We start from the raw sequence: 17,240 nt of genomic DNA, 5'->3' as shown, positions 1-17,240 counted from the left end.
CAGGAAGTATTAATAGACCCAGTGGGGCGGTATGTCCTGATAGGCGGCAGACTGAACGGCCAACCAATATTATTGGGTTCTTTATACACCCCCAATGTTGCCCGGGGCACCTTCCTGAGTGATCTCTCGGAGATTTTACTCCGATGGAGAAACATCCCATGGCTCCTTGGGGGGGGGGGGGGGAGGGATTTTAATGCAGTGCTCGATGTTTTCCTTGATCGCTCCCCCTTCCCCCCCTCTCACTAACACTACAGCCTCCTCCAATGCTCGTCTACTAAATACATGGTTAGGTAACTGGGCTCTCACTGATGTTTGGCAGGAAAGACATCCTCACTCCAGAGTATATTCATTCTATTCCCCAGTCCATAAACTACATGTGCGCCTTAACGTGTACTCTCATCCGCAGCCCTCCTCCCTCTGATACAAGTGATGGACTATCTTGGTCGGACGCACTCCGATCATAATCCCCTGTTGATGCGCCTGGTCTGGGAAGCATCACCTCCTCCGGTCCGACCTGGCGCCTACAGATCGCAGCCTTGGAGGACCCCCCTTCCGAGGCTCACTAGAGTCTGCAATAGCCAACTACTTTGCACTTAATACCGGTTCCACAGCCTTGGTCCTCACCGAGTGGAAGGCTTTTAGGGTGGTGGTTAGGGGCCATTGTCTGGGTCAGTCTTGGAGTATTCGCCGGGGGTTGGACACCTCGCTGACCCGTTTTGAGGACCGGTTGCTCCAGCTCAAGTCACAGATTGTCACTGACCCGCCACGACAGCAGCACCTCAATGCCGCCCATACCGAGCGGAAGACACTTCTAGACCGCCTACGCTGTCATAACTATTTGGCACATTCGACCCGTTCACATTCGCCCGCAGTCAAGGCCGGACGACTGCTGGCCTACTTGATTAGGCAGGAACATCCCCAACGTCCCATACATTTCCTCCTAGACGACCTCGGTCACGAACGCAACACACAGGGAGACATCCACGCACTTATGACTGAGCACCACACTCGCCTCTATGACACCCTCTTGACTGGTTTCCCTAGCGACGTGGAGTCCTTTCTGGCTACTGTGGAGTTGCCTACTCTGACATTGGATCAGACCCTGGAGCTGGACGCTCCTTTAGCAGAGGAAGAAATACGGGATGCATTGCGTGTCTTGGCCTCGGGTAAAACTCCGGGACCAGACTGACTCCCAACGGAATTTTTCAAAACTTATGCAGAACATATGGTGCCGCAGCTGCACTCGGTGTTCCTGGAGGCAGTCTCGGAGGGGACGTTGCCCCCATCCATGCGTACGGCCAATGTGGTGAATCCCGGTAAAGACCCAGCGTCCCCTGGCTCCTACCGACCGATTGCTATATTGAATTCGGATTATAAGATCCTGGCTAAAGTCTTGGCCAACCGACTGGCTCCACTAGTCCCTGAACTGGTACATTCTGACCAGAATGGATTTGTTCCACAGCGTAGTACAGCCCTGAACCTGCACCGCTACTTTCGGGTCGCGGAATATGCCCCAACCGCCTGGCCGCGCTAGGGTAGCATGGTCTTAGTCCTTGAGAAGGCCTTCGACTCTCTGGCCTGGAACTTCCTATTTGCTGCTCTGACACGTTTTGAGGTTGGTCCCTACTTCCACGGCTTAATACAGTTGCTATACAGTGATCCATCAGTCTGGGTTCGGACGGGCCCATATCTTTCAGATCCGGTCCGGGTACGGCATGGGACACGGCAGGGATGCCCGTTGTCTCCGCTTCTTTTTGCGTTAGCGGTGGAGCCGCTGGCGGCTCATGTCTGCACGCACACGGGGATCGAACTCGGAGATGGCGTACACACCATTTCGCTGTACGCGGATGATCTATTGCTATACGCCAGGGACCTTCATGATATCCCCCCCCTTCCCTTGATCGGGCCCTTAGCCTTTTCACACGAGTCTCCGGGCTGCGAAATAACCCGACAAAGTCCATACTCTCCCTGTACTTAGGGAATGTCTCAGATCCGTGCTACACACTTGGGGGGGGGGGAGGGGCACCAGTGGCCTGGTGTACTGATCCTTTTCGTTACCCAGGCGTCCAGGTTTATCGAGCCAAGGCTGACCTCTTTGACGGAAATGTTGTCCGTGGTACCATGGCGATTTGGTCTCAGATGGGCTTCTGGAAGACCCTCCAATTGGCAAATTCTGGCAGAATCGCCTTAGTTAAGATGGCGGTCCTCCCCCGCCTCCTCTATTATTTTGCCACTCTGCCCCTCATCATCTCGCCCTCCTTTTTTAAACAGTGGGAAAAAGTACTGCGGGATTTTATATGGGGAACCTCACGCCATAGAGTATCCATGGGAAAACTTTACCTGCCTAATCAGTTGGGCGGCCTTGGGGTGCCCAATTTCGAACATTACTACCTGTCCTCCCAGCTGCAATGGATTGCCAGGTGGATGTCCTCCCGTTGCCTATTAGACACAGCCTCCATGCAACGCTGCTATCACTGAAAACCCTCCTCCAGATTTTTCATACTTGCTCCTCACTTAGGTCCCCAGATACTTTTCTACTCACTGTAGCGTACAAATGTTTCCGTAGATGTCTTTTTCTGACTAGGCCCACCATCCCATACGCACCCGCCATCCCGCTATTGGGAACCCCACGGGGAGACACCGACACGATGGCAGCTGAGTTGCATCACTAGACCTCAGAATGGGGATAGAGGATGTGGGGGACCTCTTTCAAGAAGGCGCACTCATTCTGTTCCAGGAACTCGTGGATAAGCCTCCCGGACAGTTCTTGCTACACAGAGCACTTGTAGCTACGTTAACGTCCAAGTGGGGTGAGCTGGCTCATGAACCTACCATGCATCACGCTCTGCAGTATCTTCATGTGATGGGAAGGGGGAAACATCTTACGTGCTGGTTCGCATCTTCCCGCTGCCAACACACGGAAGCAGATCTCACCCGACTTCGAGTTCACTGGGAGGGTGCATTGGGTAGGGCATTCACAGATAGGGAATGGCTGGCTGCTCATGGCGGTCTGACACGCATCCCCCGGAATCAACGATTTCGAAAGATACAGTTTTTCATACTCCATCAGGCCTTCCTTACCCCTGCCCGCATCAACAGGTATTTCCTTTGCACAGATTCGGCTTGCCCCTTCTGCCAGCAAGTGGATACTGATCTAATACGTATGCTTTGGGGGTGCCCAGTCCTCACCGACTATTGGAATACTGTGTCCACTACTCTCACTAGCACCTCCCGCACCATTCCCCTGACCTGGGAAGCCCATGTGTTACATCTCTTCAGCAGAAACAAGAAATACAGAGCAGCCACATGGTTTTTAGACCTTGTTCTGATAACGGCCAAACGCTTGCTTACCAGGCGGTAGAAGACCCCCCCCTGCCGCCGCATCTCCTTGCTTGGCGTAGGTCCCTGCTCAATTGGGCGAGGGCGGAGGGTGCGGTACTGCGCAGGGAGAACTTGCTTGGCATTCGCATGTTCCCCCTGACGCCTCAATGGGATGAGATGGTTTCCAAATATTTCAGTGGCAGATACAGGCACGGGATCTCCAAATGCGCCCCAGGGTATAACCCCCCCTCACTCCCCCAATGATGTAAACATGGAATAACACTGACATTCGGACAGTCAATGCCTCTGGGCCATGCCATGGATCCCTACTATTACTATGTCTTGGAGGTGTTTGCGGCCCCTAGCGAATTTAGATATGGCGGCAGGTCTTACACGACTCTCTCTTACCCTTCCTTACCTTTTGTTGTCCTCATTTTGTTGTACCCTATGTCCCAGGTTATGTTTGAACTGCACTGTTCCTTTGTTACTCACGTACCGCCTGATGTATAGACTTAGCAGCACCGCTTTATACTTTCTCGAGAGATTGTCATACCCTTGGTTGTATTAACACATCCGAAATTTGGATTGTCATGCCTTTACTATCCGAAGTGTACCTTACTACTGGCGATTAATTCTTTCCCCCCCTGCTTTTCTTTTCCGTTTATTTCATGAGTGCTTCTTTAACTGTAATGTTTACTGATTGATGTGCAAAACAAACAAAAAATTACAAAATGGTTAACAAAAACGATTTAAGAATACCTGGACCAAAGATCTGAGTCTGTGTCATCGTGCCTACCATGAGTGGTATCTCCACCTGGCGGTTGTGAAGAGTGTCTTTGATCATTGGGGTGTGTTCCACGTGGATATCTATGCCACTAGTTCCAATTTTCATTGCCTGATGTTCTGTGCCCTTCAGGATCTTATGCAAAGATCTCTGGGAGAAGGGGTTTGCAGTGTAGTGAGTTCTTCTTCTTCATTACGCGTTTCCTCTCATACCCTTAATTCCTCCGTTCCAGACGAAGATCAGTCAAGACCTGGCCCACATCATCTGGGTGGCTCCAGATTGGCTGAGAAGGGTGGGGAATGCAATCCTTTGCTGAGAAGGGTGGGGTATGCAATCCTTCTACACCACTCACTTTGTCCCTCCATCGATCTTCCTCACAGGGTGGATGTTCTTTCCCATTCAGGTCAGGTCTTTCATCCAGATCTCCAGAGCCTACACTTTTATGAGACTGAGCGGGGACATTTAAAAAAAGAAAAATTCAGCTGTCTGATGACGTTATGTATGTCCTCTTATCTGCCCACTGATCTTCTGCTAAATATTTCTACTTGGTCAATTTGTCACTTGATGCACAGACCACCATACGGTCCACTTACAAGCACTAGGTTGTGCTTTCCTTGGCACAAGAAGGGTGTGCCGTGGGTACTGTAAAGTGGTGTCTGATGGCCTTGTCGACCTTCCTCTATCTCCTGGACCAGTGTCCCACTTCAAATCTCCAATCATGTTGACTCCCACTCCTTTTATTATGCCGCAGTGAAACCTAAACTTGGAGTCTACCTTCATGATGGGGTCTCCATTTTAGACCTTACATAGTTGTTCTTTGTGTCTCTTGACTCTTAAGTTTGCTTTTCTTGTTGCCATTACGACTCCCAGTGCAAGCCCTTTCACTTCTTTCTTCCCTCAATAGCTTGAGCTATGAATATGAGCTGCTTTCCTTCCTAAGGTGGTGGTTTTCTTTCTGAGTCAGGTCAGTCGGTCACACTCCCTTCCTTTTTCACTCCACCTCACCCTACAAGGGAGAAGCAGAAGCTTTATAGGCTGGATCTGAAGAGGATAGTCAGTTGTATATTGACCACTCAAAGGAATTCTGGGTGGAATCCAATCTTTTTATTCAGTATGATGGCAATAGAAAGGAAAAGCAATGCAGAAAAGGACCTTATCCAGATTTTGTTTGTTGATACCTGCTGTGCAGTGGCCCAGAAGGAGTCTCTGGAGGGTATTATGGCTCAGTCCACATGAGCCAAGTCCTCAACATTTGCTGTGACTAGTTGATTTTCTGTAGGTGACACGTGTAGAGTGGCCACTTGGTCTCCCTTCAAACCTTGGTCAAGCACCATTGGAGAAGTGTGGCTCACTGGTTAGAGGAGGCAGACCTGGAAGCAGAGGTCAGCCCGGGACCAGGGTTCAATTCCCGGCTCGGCGGGGTCTTGAGTCCTAAAATGTCCATGGACTCGACAATTCTCGCTCCGGTGCCTACTCGATTCACGGGTTCACACTCTGCGACTCTGGGCAATAGCTTGCTTAATCTCCACAACGGCCCCTCGCGGCGGGATGCCTGGCTTTCACCTTGCGGATACCCTGTCGGGGTTATCTCACAGGGGAATACCAGGACGGGTTCCCTAAGCAAGGGCTTAGAAACCGCTTGGTGATTTGCGCTAAATAAATTCCTGTACATTTACATTTACATTTACCATTGCCGGATATGGAGGTATTTCTGTCAGATCTGTCCTACAGGACTTCATTGTATAACCATCCATCAGCCCCCCATCCCGGAGGTGGACCTGCTTGGAAATCCATTCAAGAGGTGAGGATAGAAATATCCATCAGAAGAAAAAGTTACTTACTTCCAGTAAGAATATTTCTGGTGGATACTCTTTATACCTGCAAATTCCTCACTGATCCCACCCACCTTCCCATTTTCTGATGGATGGCTATGGGCACCTGTAATAAGGTTCCACTTTGTATTTTTTCTTACTTCTGCATTTTACAACCTGATGTCACTCCAATCCTGCTCCTTTGGCAGCATAAAAAATGGTTGGGAAACAGATGTTGTCCCAACAGTGGGGCGCATCATGGCCCCTATGGCGTTACTGCCGGTGCCCCTACGGAGCCAGCGCCTCCTAATGTCTGGAGAGAACTATGGAAGACATTTTCCCAGACCAGTCTAATGCCTTATAGTATACTCAAGAGGTGAGATATCTGCAGGAAGATACTGTAGCCACCAGAGAACCTTTTCTTTGCCATGAATGCTGTAAGCACGATACACGTTAGACCTACAAAAGGGCAATTGGACTGTAGATTGACCCCAGGAAGTCACCTAATGTTGAAGAGTTAGTTGCCAATGAAACAAATTTAAATGCTGCATGCATTGGGAAAATATGTGATGGATTTGTGGTAGGTTGATCCAGAAGACTCCTAGATCCAGAGGATCCATGCACTCCCAGACACCTGAAGCATCCACAGCTGAGCGTGTGCCTTGACCCTGCAGACATCTTTGTAAAGGCACGCATTTGCACTATAATGTCACTGCAGGGAGCTCTTGCACCTCACAGTTATGAGCGGCAATCACCACTCAGACTAATTGGACAGACAGAGACCAGAAGTTGTAGGTCCATGTGCTCGCTGTCACTCTGGTAGGCAAGCAACCAAAAGTATATAATAGAAGACCTCCAGCTTCTGAATATATTCATTGGATTTTTGTAGTAAAGAAATATAATTTTTTTTATAAAACAGTTGCCAAATTAGAAAATGCGTTGCAACTGAATGTTATGTCCTGCTTAGGCCAATGTAATAACCCAAACTGATGTAGCTGCGCACTGTGTGGGATGCCGTGGTATTTTAGAACATGTTGAACGAAGATAGTTTCACACATGTGTATTTGAAAAGTTTTGTCAGTGATGTTAAAGGTGTTAAAAATAACAGTGTTCTGACTTCCTTCTTGTCCACCCTTTCTTTTCATTCAAGGCTGAAATGGAAAAGAAAATAAGACAGCGCATAGAGCTGCAGAAAACTTTCGAAGAGCAAATCGCCTACAAGCAGGTAGTACTTCAGGCTGAGAAAGAAGAGGACGCGGCCTTCATGCGAGCTATGATGGCGAAATTTGCTGAGGACGATCGCCTCAATCAAATGAATGCTCAGAAACGACGAATGAAGCAACTTGAACACAAGAGGGCTGTTCAGAAACTTCTAGAAGACCGCCACAAACAGTTAATTGCTGACAAAGTAAGACATTATCAATAATTTTGGGGTAAGCCGCCTGATAAGTATTTCGCAATGAGATTGTTGTGGCTGAGAAGGGACCACGTACTTTCTATTTAGGGTGCGTCCCTGTGTGGGTCTTCCTTGACCTATTTTACAAAGAGCTACATTAGTGATCTTGAAAGAAGCTTTTTAAAGTCCTGAGATTTCCAGACTGTTTGCTGTCCACAATGCAGGGTCTGTGTTAAATGTTATGAAGACTCCTTTCCCCCTAATAGTACACTCAACATTGTTAAATACAGTTAACAACTGGTTCAATATATAAGGATAAATGGTGCTTCCTATAAGTAATAAAAGAGTAAAAAACTTTTGTAAAATTCTCAGTTTTAAAACCTAATTAAATTATCGATTTTGAAGCTAGTGTTTACAATTTGACTGGGTTGTTTGACCCTCAAATTATTTTATATCCCTGTGCCAAACTTCTCATACCACAAATGGGATTACTTATGCTTTAAAAAAAGGACATTTATTAAAATGTACTCAAATGGTAAATGTATTGTCACGGGTCAGGCTGGGTTCTCAGAGCTTGCAGTTACAGGGTTCGCTAAGCTCACGAGACATTCTTTACTCTCTGGGTGGGGGAGGAAGGCAGTTTAAAACTTAACTCGAGGCGAATGTTGGGTGCACCAGATACAGTACAGTATATATCACTGTAACAGTAATGGGTGGCTCTCACGTCAAAGTTTGTGTCAACACAAAAAGTATGATTTACTGTATAAACAGGTAGACACATTCTAGGAACCCTCAAAACGCACTACCAAATACAGTACTAACTATAATACAGTATTTTTTTTTAACTAACCAGGAATCTCACAGTTTACCATGCTACAGATATGAACACAATACAGTACTGAGCATTATACAGTACACTTTAAAATATAGTGCATCTCCATTTCAAAGGTCTAGTCAGTCAAGCTGGGGTCAAGATTTCCTCCTCATAGAGGAGTCTGGGCGAGCAGGAATCTAAGAGAATTCTCTCCTGAATATCTGAAACAAAGTATGAGTGCACAGGGTTAGGAGATGGGGCTGTCCTTTGCGGCCCGCACGCAGACTCCGTCTTACAAAGTGCCATTATTCCTTCATGATAAATATTTTTGAACATTTAGAGGTATTCCTAATTTAGGATACTAATAATTTTCACACAGCCTTTCATGTACGTAATTCATACATGTAAAGTTGCGAACAATTATTCCGGAGATAATTGAATGTAGTGTTTGTAAACATATTTAATTACAAAATATACTAACAAAGTGTCCTCTGTCGGTTTGAGCCTCTCTACCTAATTATCCGCAGGAAGGCCAGTCTGCAGCTTGCCTGGGTGAGCTTGGCACCCCAAATACAACACATCAGATTTCACCGGCCATTACTCATTCAGAAGAGGATAAAGGGGGGCGGGGGGGGGGGGGTGGGGGGTGGGCTACCCCCTTAGGACTAGATGTGTGGAGATAAATGTTGGTCTTCTCCTCATAAAGCTTACCTAAGTGATGACTGAGGGTACCAGTCTCAAATTTTGGGTGGTTCTTAATCATTTGAGGCACCTCTAATTGTTGCCAAAAAGTAAAAAAGATAATTTGGCGGGCACTTAGATGAGAGCAAACCTAAGTGCACAAGTTGTCCGGGACTTTCATTCTTGCAGTATTTCAAAAAATGATATCAGTTATGGTTTTTTTTATCAATTCTATATTACTTGCTGATTTGGAATCTGACTGAGACTGGTCCTTAGTTGTATGCTAAGTAACATAGCTTCGATTCTCCTTGACTGTACAGAAAGAGCTATGGCACGCGTTATGGTTTGCTACAATGTAGTTCAAAATTCTGATCTATTAATTCAAATGATAGATCCAGTTACTTTGTTTCTGTAGGAGCGGGAACTCCAAGAACGGCAATTGGAAGAAGAAAAAGAAGCATGGCGCCGTGCCATTATTGAGGAAGAAAGACAGAAACTTCTCAAAGAGCATGCTTCTAACCTTCTTGGATACCTTCCCAAAGTAAGTCAAGTGCTGTACCTCGCAGCTGTTTGTTTACAGGAATATTGTCTTTTGCATTTCACCATATCAGAAATCACTTTGATATAACGTATGTTTCGAACTCCTATCGCCTTTTCTTTACATTTTAAGGTCTAAGAGGCATGTAGGAATTTTCAAACTCTTCACAGGAGCTAATACACACACACACACACACACACACGCACAAGCACACACACATGTACGTAGACACACACACACAAGTACGAACATGTGCGCACACGTACACACATTTTGGTGCAGAGAAAAGTGAAGAGTCGCCATGGCACACATACCTGTGTGCCATGCCTGCAACTCACTACCTATGGTACAGGTAAGACACCTCTCTAGCTGGGTGTATTATACCACTGGCCAGGGTACAGTTGCATGAGCACTGTACCCCTAAAGAGTCTACGTCCATTCTTAGACATTGTAAGTGCAGTAAAGCCATAAATATAGGATATGGGATAAATATATGTGAGAGGATGTAGCCTTACGGCTCGAGGGGTCGACCTCTATGCTGGGGAGCCGAGTTCGAGTCTTGGCAACGACGCTCAACATCCTGTAATCTCCCCGTACCTAAAATAAAAAAAATAAAAAAAGTGTCCTTCTGGAACAAAACTGGTGCTCCTGTAAAGCGCTCTGATACCTGATATCCTTGGGCCTAGTTTGCGCTATATGAAACCCTTTTAAAAATAAAAAACTCTATTCTTCAAAGAGGCCCGGATTCCAGCAGTAATCTTCAAACTGATTTACTTGACAGCTAAAATGGTTTTAATATCACCACAGTGGACCCCTCAATGGTAGTTCATGGAACTTCTTTAGCCATCTAAATGACCATACAGGAAGCTTTCGTCCAGTCAGAACTTTCTGCACAAGTTTGGGGGCTATATGCTGCATCATAAACAATCGATGGCCTGCCCCTATATACTATGGGGTCAGGGACCCCTAGTTGTTAACTCCTTCCATGCTCATGACGAGCTCAGCTCGTCATGAGGCACACTGGAGCTGTGCTAATGACGAGCTGACCTTGTCATGAACAATGGGATTATCAATCAATCAGCACAGGAGGGTAAAAGTCATAGCAGCCAAGGTGTTAATATGTTACTCAACTAAACAGAGGGTATACTACAGCCTTCTATCTGTGTGTGCTAATTACAGTCACTATTTTGAAAAGTAAAAACTTTAAAACAAGTCATGTGTATTCATGAAACCCATGTGTTAATCCCACACCTCACTACACCTTTCTCCTGTGAAAAAAGGGGGAAGGGGGGTTGGCAGAGCCTCACGGGAGCAACACCCGGGGGAGGATATGGGAGGCTGGTACTCGCCTGGATCCTCATGTTCTCATCATCAGCAACTGCCAACCAATAAAAGAATGGGGATAAAGACTGTGCAAAGAAAAAGCTGTATGTGTGCTAAGTGTTGGTGACCCACTGCGGTATACCAAACCTCCTGTGCTTGAGATCTGTTCCCACCACCATAAAAAGAGCTGAGCTATACTGGCAACTGCAACTTTATTCTGTGCTGTATGCCCGCTCTAATTAAAAACAACCAACATGTTTCATCGCCGAAATTTCCTTTACCGGCAATTTCATCAGGGTTTTTTTGTTGGGTCAGCGTGAATCCTGCACGTCTTGATTCTCCCTTTATTGTACCAGGTGGCCTTATTTGGGAGCAGAGGCCACACTTGTACGCACAACCGATACTGACCAAAGGGCGGTCCACGGAACCTATTATTTGCTAAAGGGTCCAATCATTCCAGATTCTTCTACGGGAGCCTGGTAGGCTCAACCAAATAAGGCCACCTGTTACAATAAAGGGAGCATCAAGACATGCCGAAATCTATAAAGCCGCCACCTGGAGGTCTTTTCACAAATTTACACTGTCACTCTATTGTCTTTATTCAGATTCTAGCCCCAATGCCAATGTAGGACAGGCCTCCTTGAAAAATCTGTTTGCTTAGTTTTCATTGATTTTATCTTTTCCCATTGTGGTGTTATTGCAGATGGGCTTGCTGTTCTACTCAGGGCATATGATTATCAATTGAGAACCCCTGAAGAAGGAAAGGTTTCTTACCTGTAATCTTCGTTCTTCTTCAGATGAATCTCCATTGAAACCATAATTTCAAAGAGTTGTGAACCCTTACTAAATTTGCAACAGATTCCACTTCAGCATACAGGATCACACATCTGATGCTGGCCAGAGCCTGCCAACAAGTCCGAGCAGGATCTTTGTTCCCCCTCACTGTACTGTTTTCATAATTAGCCAAATAGTAACCACAAGTCAATCAGTCAGTCACAAATATTTTTATTGATTCTTTAAAAACCGTAAAAGGGTGGCAAACCATCATAAACACAGAAAATTAAATGAACATATAACTATATATATATATTTTTTTTTTAAGTAACCACAAGATTTAAGAGCACCTATCAACGTCATGTTATTCGGTGTCATAGGATCCACATTATCTTTAACATATCATTCCAAACCTCAACTCTATATCTTGCCAAGTTACTGCTCTCAAAATTAGTTATCTATTAACTAGCAAGGGCATCATTTATGGTCTGATAGAGTGGGTTAACCGCCTAAATCTGTGTTGCTCCTGCCTCACCATACATATGTTTATGGAAAAGGTTAATCCCAGTGGGGATCTCTAACTATGGCATGTGGTCTTCTAGGAGAGTGGTGGCTATGGACTTTGGTGATCTAGTGGAACAGCCGGTATGCTGCCAACTCTGATCTAAATTACCCAATTAGACACCAGACAAACATTTATTTTAAGGTCTTAGAAAATTAGTTACTCATGTTAGAAACTCTCCTCCATGTGAATTAAGCCTCTATTTGATCAAGACTTTTGGCTGCAGATTCCTTACCTTTGAATTTCCCAGGTGTAATTCAAAGGTAAGGAATCTGCAGCTAGATAGTCTATACCAGATAATTCTTTACCGAAGGTAAGTAACTTGTTCTTTGGAGTTGATGGGTCCACTTTTTGAGCAAAGACAGACCTGAAACATATAGCCAGTAAGGTTGATTTAACTGACTGCAACACTCCAAAGCCTGATACTGTCTTTAATTGCAACATTCTTTCTTTAAGGACTCGTCACTTCCCTCTTAAATTCATTTCTGAATTTCATATCAATTGGACCACCTCCCTTCTTCCTAAACAGTCATCTACAACAGAAAGTATAACAATACGCATTGGATGTCTACAGTGCCTTAGGATACTATTTAGACCGAACAAAGGCATACTGAAGGCCAAATAGCTATTACTGAAAGACTTGTATTCATGGAACATGGTTCTTCCAAACAAAAAAAAGCGTCATAGTCTCTTGCATTTTACCTTCCTACCAAAAAGCTAGAATTGCAAATTTAGGATTACAAGCAAGTAACCAACCTTTCCTCCTCCAACTACTGATCACAGCTAACATTTAAAAAGTAATTCAGACTTCAAATTCACAATAAAATGAATGGGCCAGGGGCGTGGCCAAGATGGCGGCGAAAACGGTCGAGTAGTTCCCTAGCTCCCGCCGGTGGCCGAATTCCAGCACCGGTTTCGACGTGCCGGGACCCGTGATATAGGGTTCCTGGGCTGTCGGAGCCAAAAAACCCGCTGGGGGCGCGGTGGCAGCAAGTTGGGGCAGGAGGAGTGCGGCGGACTGCCTGTACCGCGGAGACCGCGGGCCACCCCTCCCCCCCGCGGCACGAGAGCAACGGCCTGGCCGGATCGGGGACGCGGACCCCCTGCAGTTTGGCGGCGGCGGGTGAGTCGGCATTGGCTGCCCGGCCCCGAGTGACCACAGCACACCAGCGAGAGGGGCTGGCGGCCTAGTGCCCGGAGGCCGTGTGGAGCCCAACCCCCGAGTCGCCGGGGAAGCAGCTGGGCCCGCGCTGCCGCCTCAGCGAGTTGCCATGCACTGGAGGCCCAGAGTAACGGCCCCCGACATAGGCTGTCCCCAGACCCCCGGGACCCACGAGTGAACGCCGCACCCGCTTGCAGCAGCGCATTGGGGGTGCCGGGTGCGGTGCCCGCACGTCCAGGAGAAGAAGAGACGTGCAGTGTGTGTGGCAGTGTGTGTGGCAGTAGAGGCCCGCGGGAAGCGGTGAGTGGCGCCGACCAGTCGGGGGCATTGCGGCTCCTGGGGCCTGGAAGGAAGTAGCACGGAGGGCGCTCAAGACTGGCCCGGAGTGGAGGTGAGGAGCGGGACGCGCTTGGTGGGTGAGCCCTGCGTTAGCTTCGGAGGCGCGGCACCGTGGCCGGAGAGAGGGCCTCCCAACAGCGGATTACGAGGTGCACCCCTCGCAGGGACCTGTGGGGCCGCTTGGCGCCCTGCCAGCCGGGGGCCTGATGAGTCGTGAGTTGCTCTTGGTGGTCGGCAGAGAGTGGTGATCCCAGCGAAGGCCAGTGGAAGCGCAGAGACTCCCTCCCCCTGACTTCACCAGCCCGTGTCAGTTAGGAGCAGCGCGCTATGGCAGTGGTGGTTCACGACTGGAGGTCGGCCCGGACACGTGGCGGGGTGCCACTGCGTATAGCGGGGAGCTGCAGGGAGGCAGCCGGTCAAAGGCACCGGAGGGAGCACCTACGACCGGCGAGGCTCGCGACCGCGTTACAGGTGCGTTGCAGGGCCAGATACACCGGACTGCATATTAGGTCTCAAGGAGCCGGCTGGTTCGACGACAAGGCGGGAGGAATGTGCGCGGGCAGGCCGCCCAGGGGCAAAACGGTGAAGAAGATGTTCGCCACGCCGCAATCCCCCCTACAGAAAGGCGGAGCGGCTCCGGACCTGAGGACGATGAAGCGAGCCCCGGACACTGGAGCGGAGCCCATAACGAAGGCCTTTCTGGAGTCCCTCTTCCCTTCTCTGCGTGATGACATCCAGACCTTTAAGACTGAGTTCACCAGCGAAATTAGAGAAGTGCGGCGCGAGATGGATGGCATAGGGGAAAGAGTGGCAGACTTGGAGGCTAAGAGTGATGAACGGGATACAGAACTTTCCGCCCAACAACAGGAAATTATCCGGCTGCACAATCAGCACGTCGACCTGCAGCTTCACCTGGAAGATCTAGAAAACCGCTCCAGGCGCCATAACATCCGAATTCGCAATGTGGCCACGTCAGACGCTGACGTATTTTGCTATGCCAGAGAGCTCTTTAACCATGTCCTGGAGCGGCCACTAGATTCCCCCCTACAGCTGGACAGGGCACACAGGACCGGCCCGCCCGAGCGGCAACGGCGCCCCCTCCAGACATATTGGTGTGTGTTCAGGACTACCGTACTAAGGAGGAGATACTGCAGAAAGCACGCCGGAATCGCCCGATTTCGTTCCAGGGCACGTCCCCGCTGCTCTTTCAAGATCTGGCGGCACTTACACTGCACAAGTGGAGACTCTTCAAGCCGGTTACAACCCACCTGCAGCAAAAGAACATCCCATACAGCTGGGGCGCCACCCCTTCCGCCTCATTTTCAAAGTGGGGAACAAGCAGCACCAGCTCCGCTCAGTCTCTGAGGCCTGCACTTTGCTACGTATAGAAGCACCTACAGACGGGGCAGAGGCTCACGGATCTGCTCCGGAGACGGAAGGGGGACGGCCGCAATGGACTCAACAGCGTAGGAGGAGGCGAGTCAAGAAACCTCCGGCGACGCAGATCGAGGCAGGACGGCGCGCAGCAGTGAAAGCAGTGGCAACAGACGGAGACGCCGGCCCCACGGGATGAGAGCCTCCGCGACTCCTAGTGACCGGGTTGTGCGTACTGGCCGCATGGCCGTTGGCGGGAGGATGCTCCCGGACAGACTAGTAAGACTACCTTACTTTCCCTTTTTCTTCCTATTCATCCTTGGATGAGAGACAATGACAATTTGCAGTTGGGGGGGATGGGGGGGGGGGAGTTTAAGTTGGGGTGAGTTTCTTGGAACTGGGCGGTGGGTGGGAGATGGGGTGGGAACGTGGTTCATGGTCCGATGGTGGTGTGGTATGTCTGCCTCCCTGGGGAGGGGTTGGTGAAGGCTGGGTGAGGCGGGTTGGTCTCCCGGATGGGGCACTGTAGATGCTACTTTCATAGCTACTGGTCGTTTTTTTCTTCCTGAATGACTCCTGTTGACTTTGTGGTTCTTACTCTAACGTGAGGGGGCTGAATAATCCTGTGAAACGCAAAGCAGTCCTCTTGCTCTTAGAGCAGTCCAAGGCAGACATCTGCCTCCTACAGGAGACGCACCTTCTTGCAAGAGACTGCCATCGCCTCCAATCTAGCAAGTTTCCTCTGCAATTCTTTTCCTCATGCACAGAGAAGAAAGCGGGGGTGGCAATCCTGGTGGCACGCAAATTTAAGGGACAGGTGCTGGGTAAGATAGCGGATATTAAGGGACGGCTGCTGGTTTACAGGTTTGCATTGGGGGACCTGACATACACGATAGGCTCGATCTACGGGCCCAATGAAGGCCAGGAAAAGTTTCTGCACAAAGCGCTCACGAAGGCCACTGACACCATAGACCGTCACCTTCTGCTGGGAGGGGATTTGAACTTGGTTTTCGATAACTTACGGGATCGGTCCTGTCAGCGCTCTAGTCAGGTGGGTGCTTTATCAGCAGCGGGTCTAGCCCGACTGCAGGACCTGGGGCTAGTGGACATTTGGCGCGAACTTCACCCGGGGGAGACTGACTACACCCACTTCTCAGCAGCACGCAAAACATATGCGCAACTAGATTACCTGCTTGTCTCCACGGCTGCGCAGTCGCTTGTCACCAATGCAGAGATCGGTACAGCTTCCCTCTGGGATCACGCCCCAGTCACGGTCTCTCTCGCTGGGCCGACGACCCCGAGGGTGGGCAGGGTGTGGCGACTACGGGACTCGCTACTCTCTAAAAAAGAGGCGGTCTCTAGGATTCAAGGGGCCATAAAGGACTATTTGTCCCATAACAGTAATGGGGACACTAAGCTGGTTACTCAGTGGGCTGCGCTCAAGGCCGTATTGCGGGGCAAATTTATCTCGATCTCAACTGCGGAGGACATAGAACGTCGGGTCAAGAGGGATGAGCTAACCCAGAAGACAAGGGAACTAGAACAAATACATAGAAGGACCGGGGCCCGAGGATCTGGCGCCAATTGAAGGCTGCTCGTCAGCAGCTGGCGGCGCTGGACATGGATAGAGCAGAGTATGCAGCTTTAAGGTTGAAGCATGCATACTACACAGGTGGGGACAGATGTGGGCGGCTGCTAGCGCATAAGCTACGTACCATCACCCAGAAACGGGAGGTCAGGGAACTGAAGGGGAGAGATGGTGCATGTGTCACCGGAGATCGGGCGATAGCAGGTGCTTTTAACGACTTCTATGCTACCCTGTATGAGGCGGCCCCACCCGACCCAGGAGGCGGAAATGGCATTCCTGGAGTCGCTCCCGTTGCCAGCCCTGACCCAGGAGCAATCTGAGGGCCTGGAGAAGGATATCCGCATAGAAGAAGTTATTTCTGCGATTTCCCGACTTAAACCTGGCAAGGCACCGGGCCCAGATGGCTTCCCGGCGTCCTTCTACAAAACCTTTTGTGCCCAATTGGCGCCGCTGCTGGCCAAACTCTTTACCTCGTTCGCGGAAGACGGGGGGATCCCTGGGGAACTACTCGAGGCCTCCATAGCGGTTATACCCAAACCGGGCAATGACCACACTGAATGCGGGGCCTACAGGCCCAACTCCCTCCTGAATGTGGACCTCAAGCTCTATACCGGGATCCTCGCCTCCAGACTAGGTCCTTGCATGGGGGGCCTCATTCAGCCGGATCAGTCTGGCTTTATACCGGAGCTACAGACCTCCGATAACACTAAACGGGCCCTTCACCTCATTGAGAAGGCATCCCGCACGTAGGGCGAATACATGATGTTGGCCAT

General features: G+C 49.2%; 1 protein-coding gene across 1 annotated transcript in view; it reads left to right on the top strand.

Moving 5' to 3' along the window:
* Positions 1–17,240, top strand: part of MNS1 (meiosis specific nuclear structural 1) — a 206,095-nt gene that overhangs the window by 149,242 nt on the left and 39,613 nt on the right. The window contains exons 8-9 of the mRNA XM_078684605.1: positions 7,067–7,324; positions 9,223–9,348. Coding sequence (XP_078540731.1) covers positions 7,067–7,324; positions 9,223–9,348 — 384 coding nt within the window. The remainder of the gene's footprint in view (positions 1–7,066; positions 7,325–9,222; positions 9,349–17,240) is intronic.

The sequence above is a fragment of the Lissotriton helveticus genome, chromosome 3_2, assembly GCF_964261635.1.
Source record: "Lissotriton helveticus chromosome 3_2, aLisHel1.1, whole genome shotgun sequence".
Lineage (NCBI taxonomy): Eukaryota > Metazoa > Chordata > Amphibia > Caudata > Salamandridae > Lissotriton > Lissotriton helveticus.
This window is presented reverse-complemented; position numbering and strand designations above follow the sequence as displayed.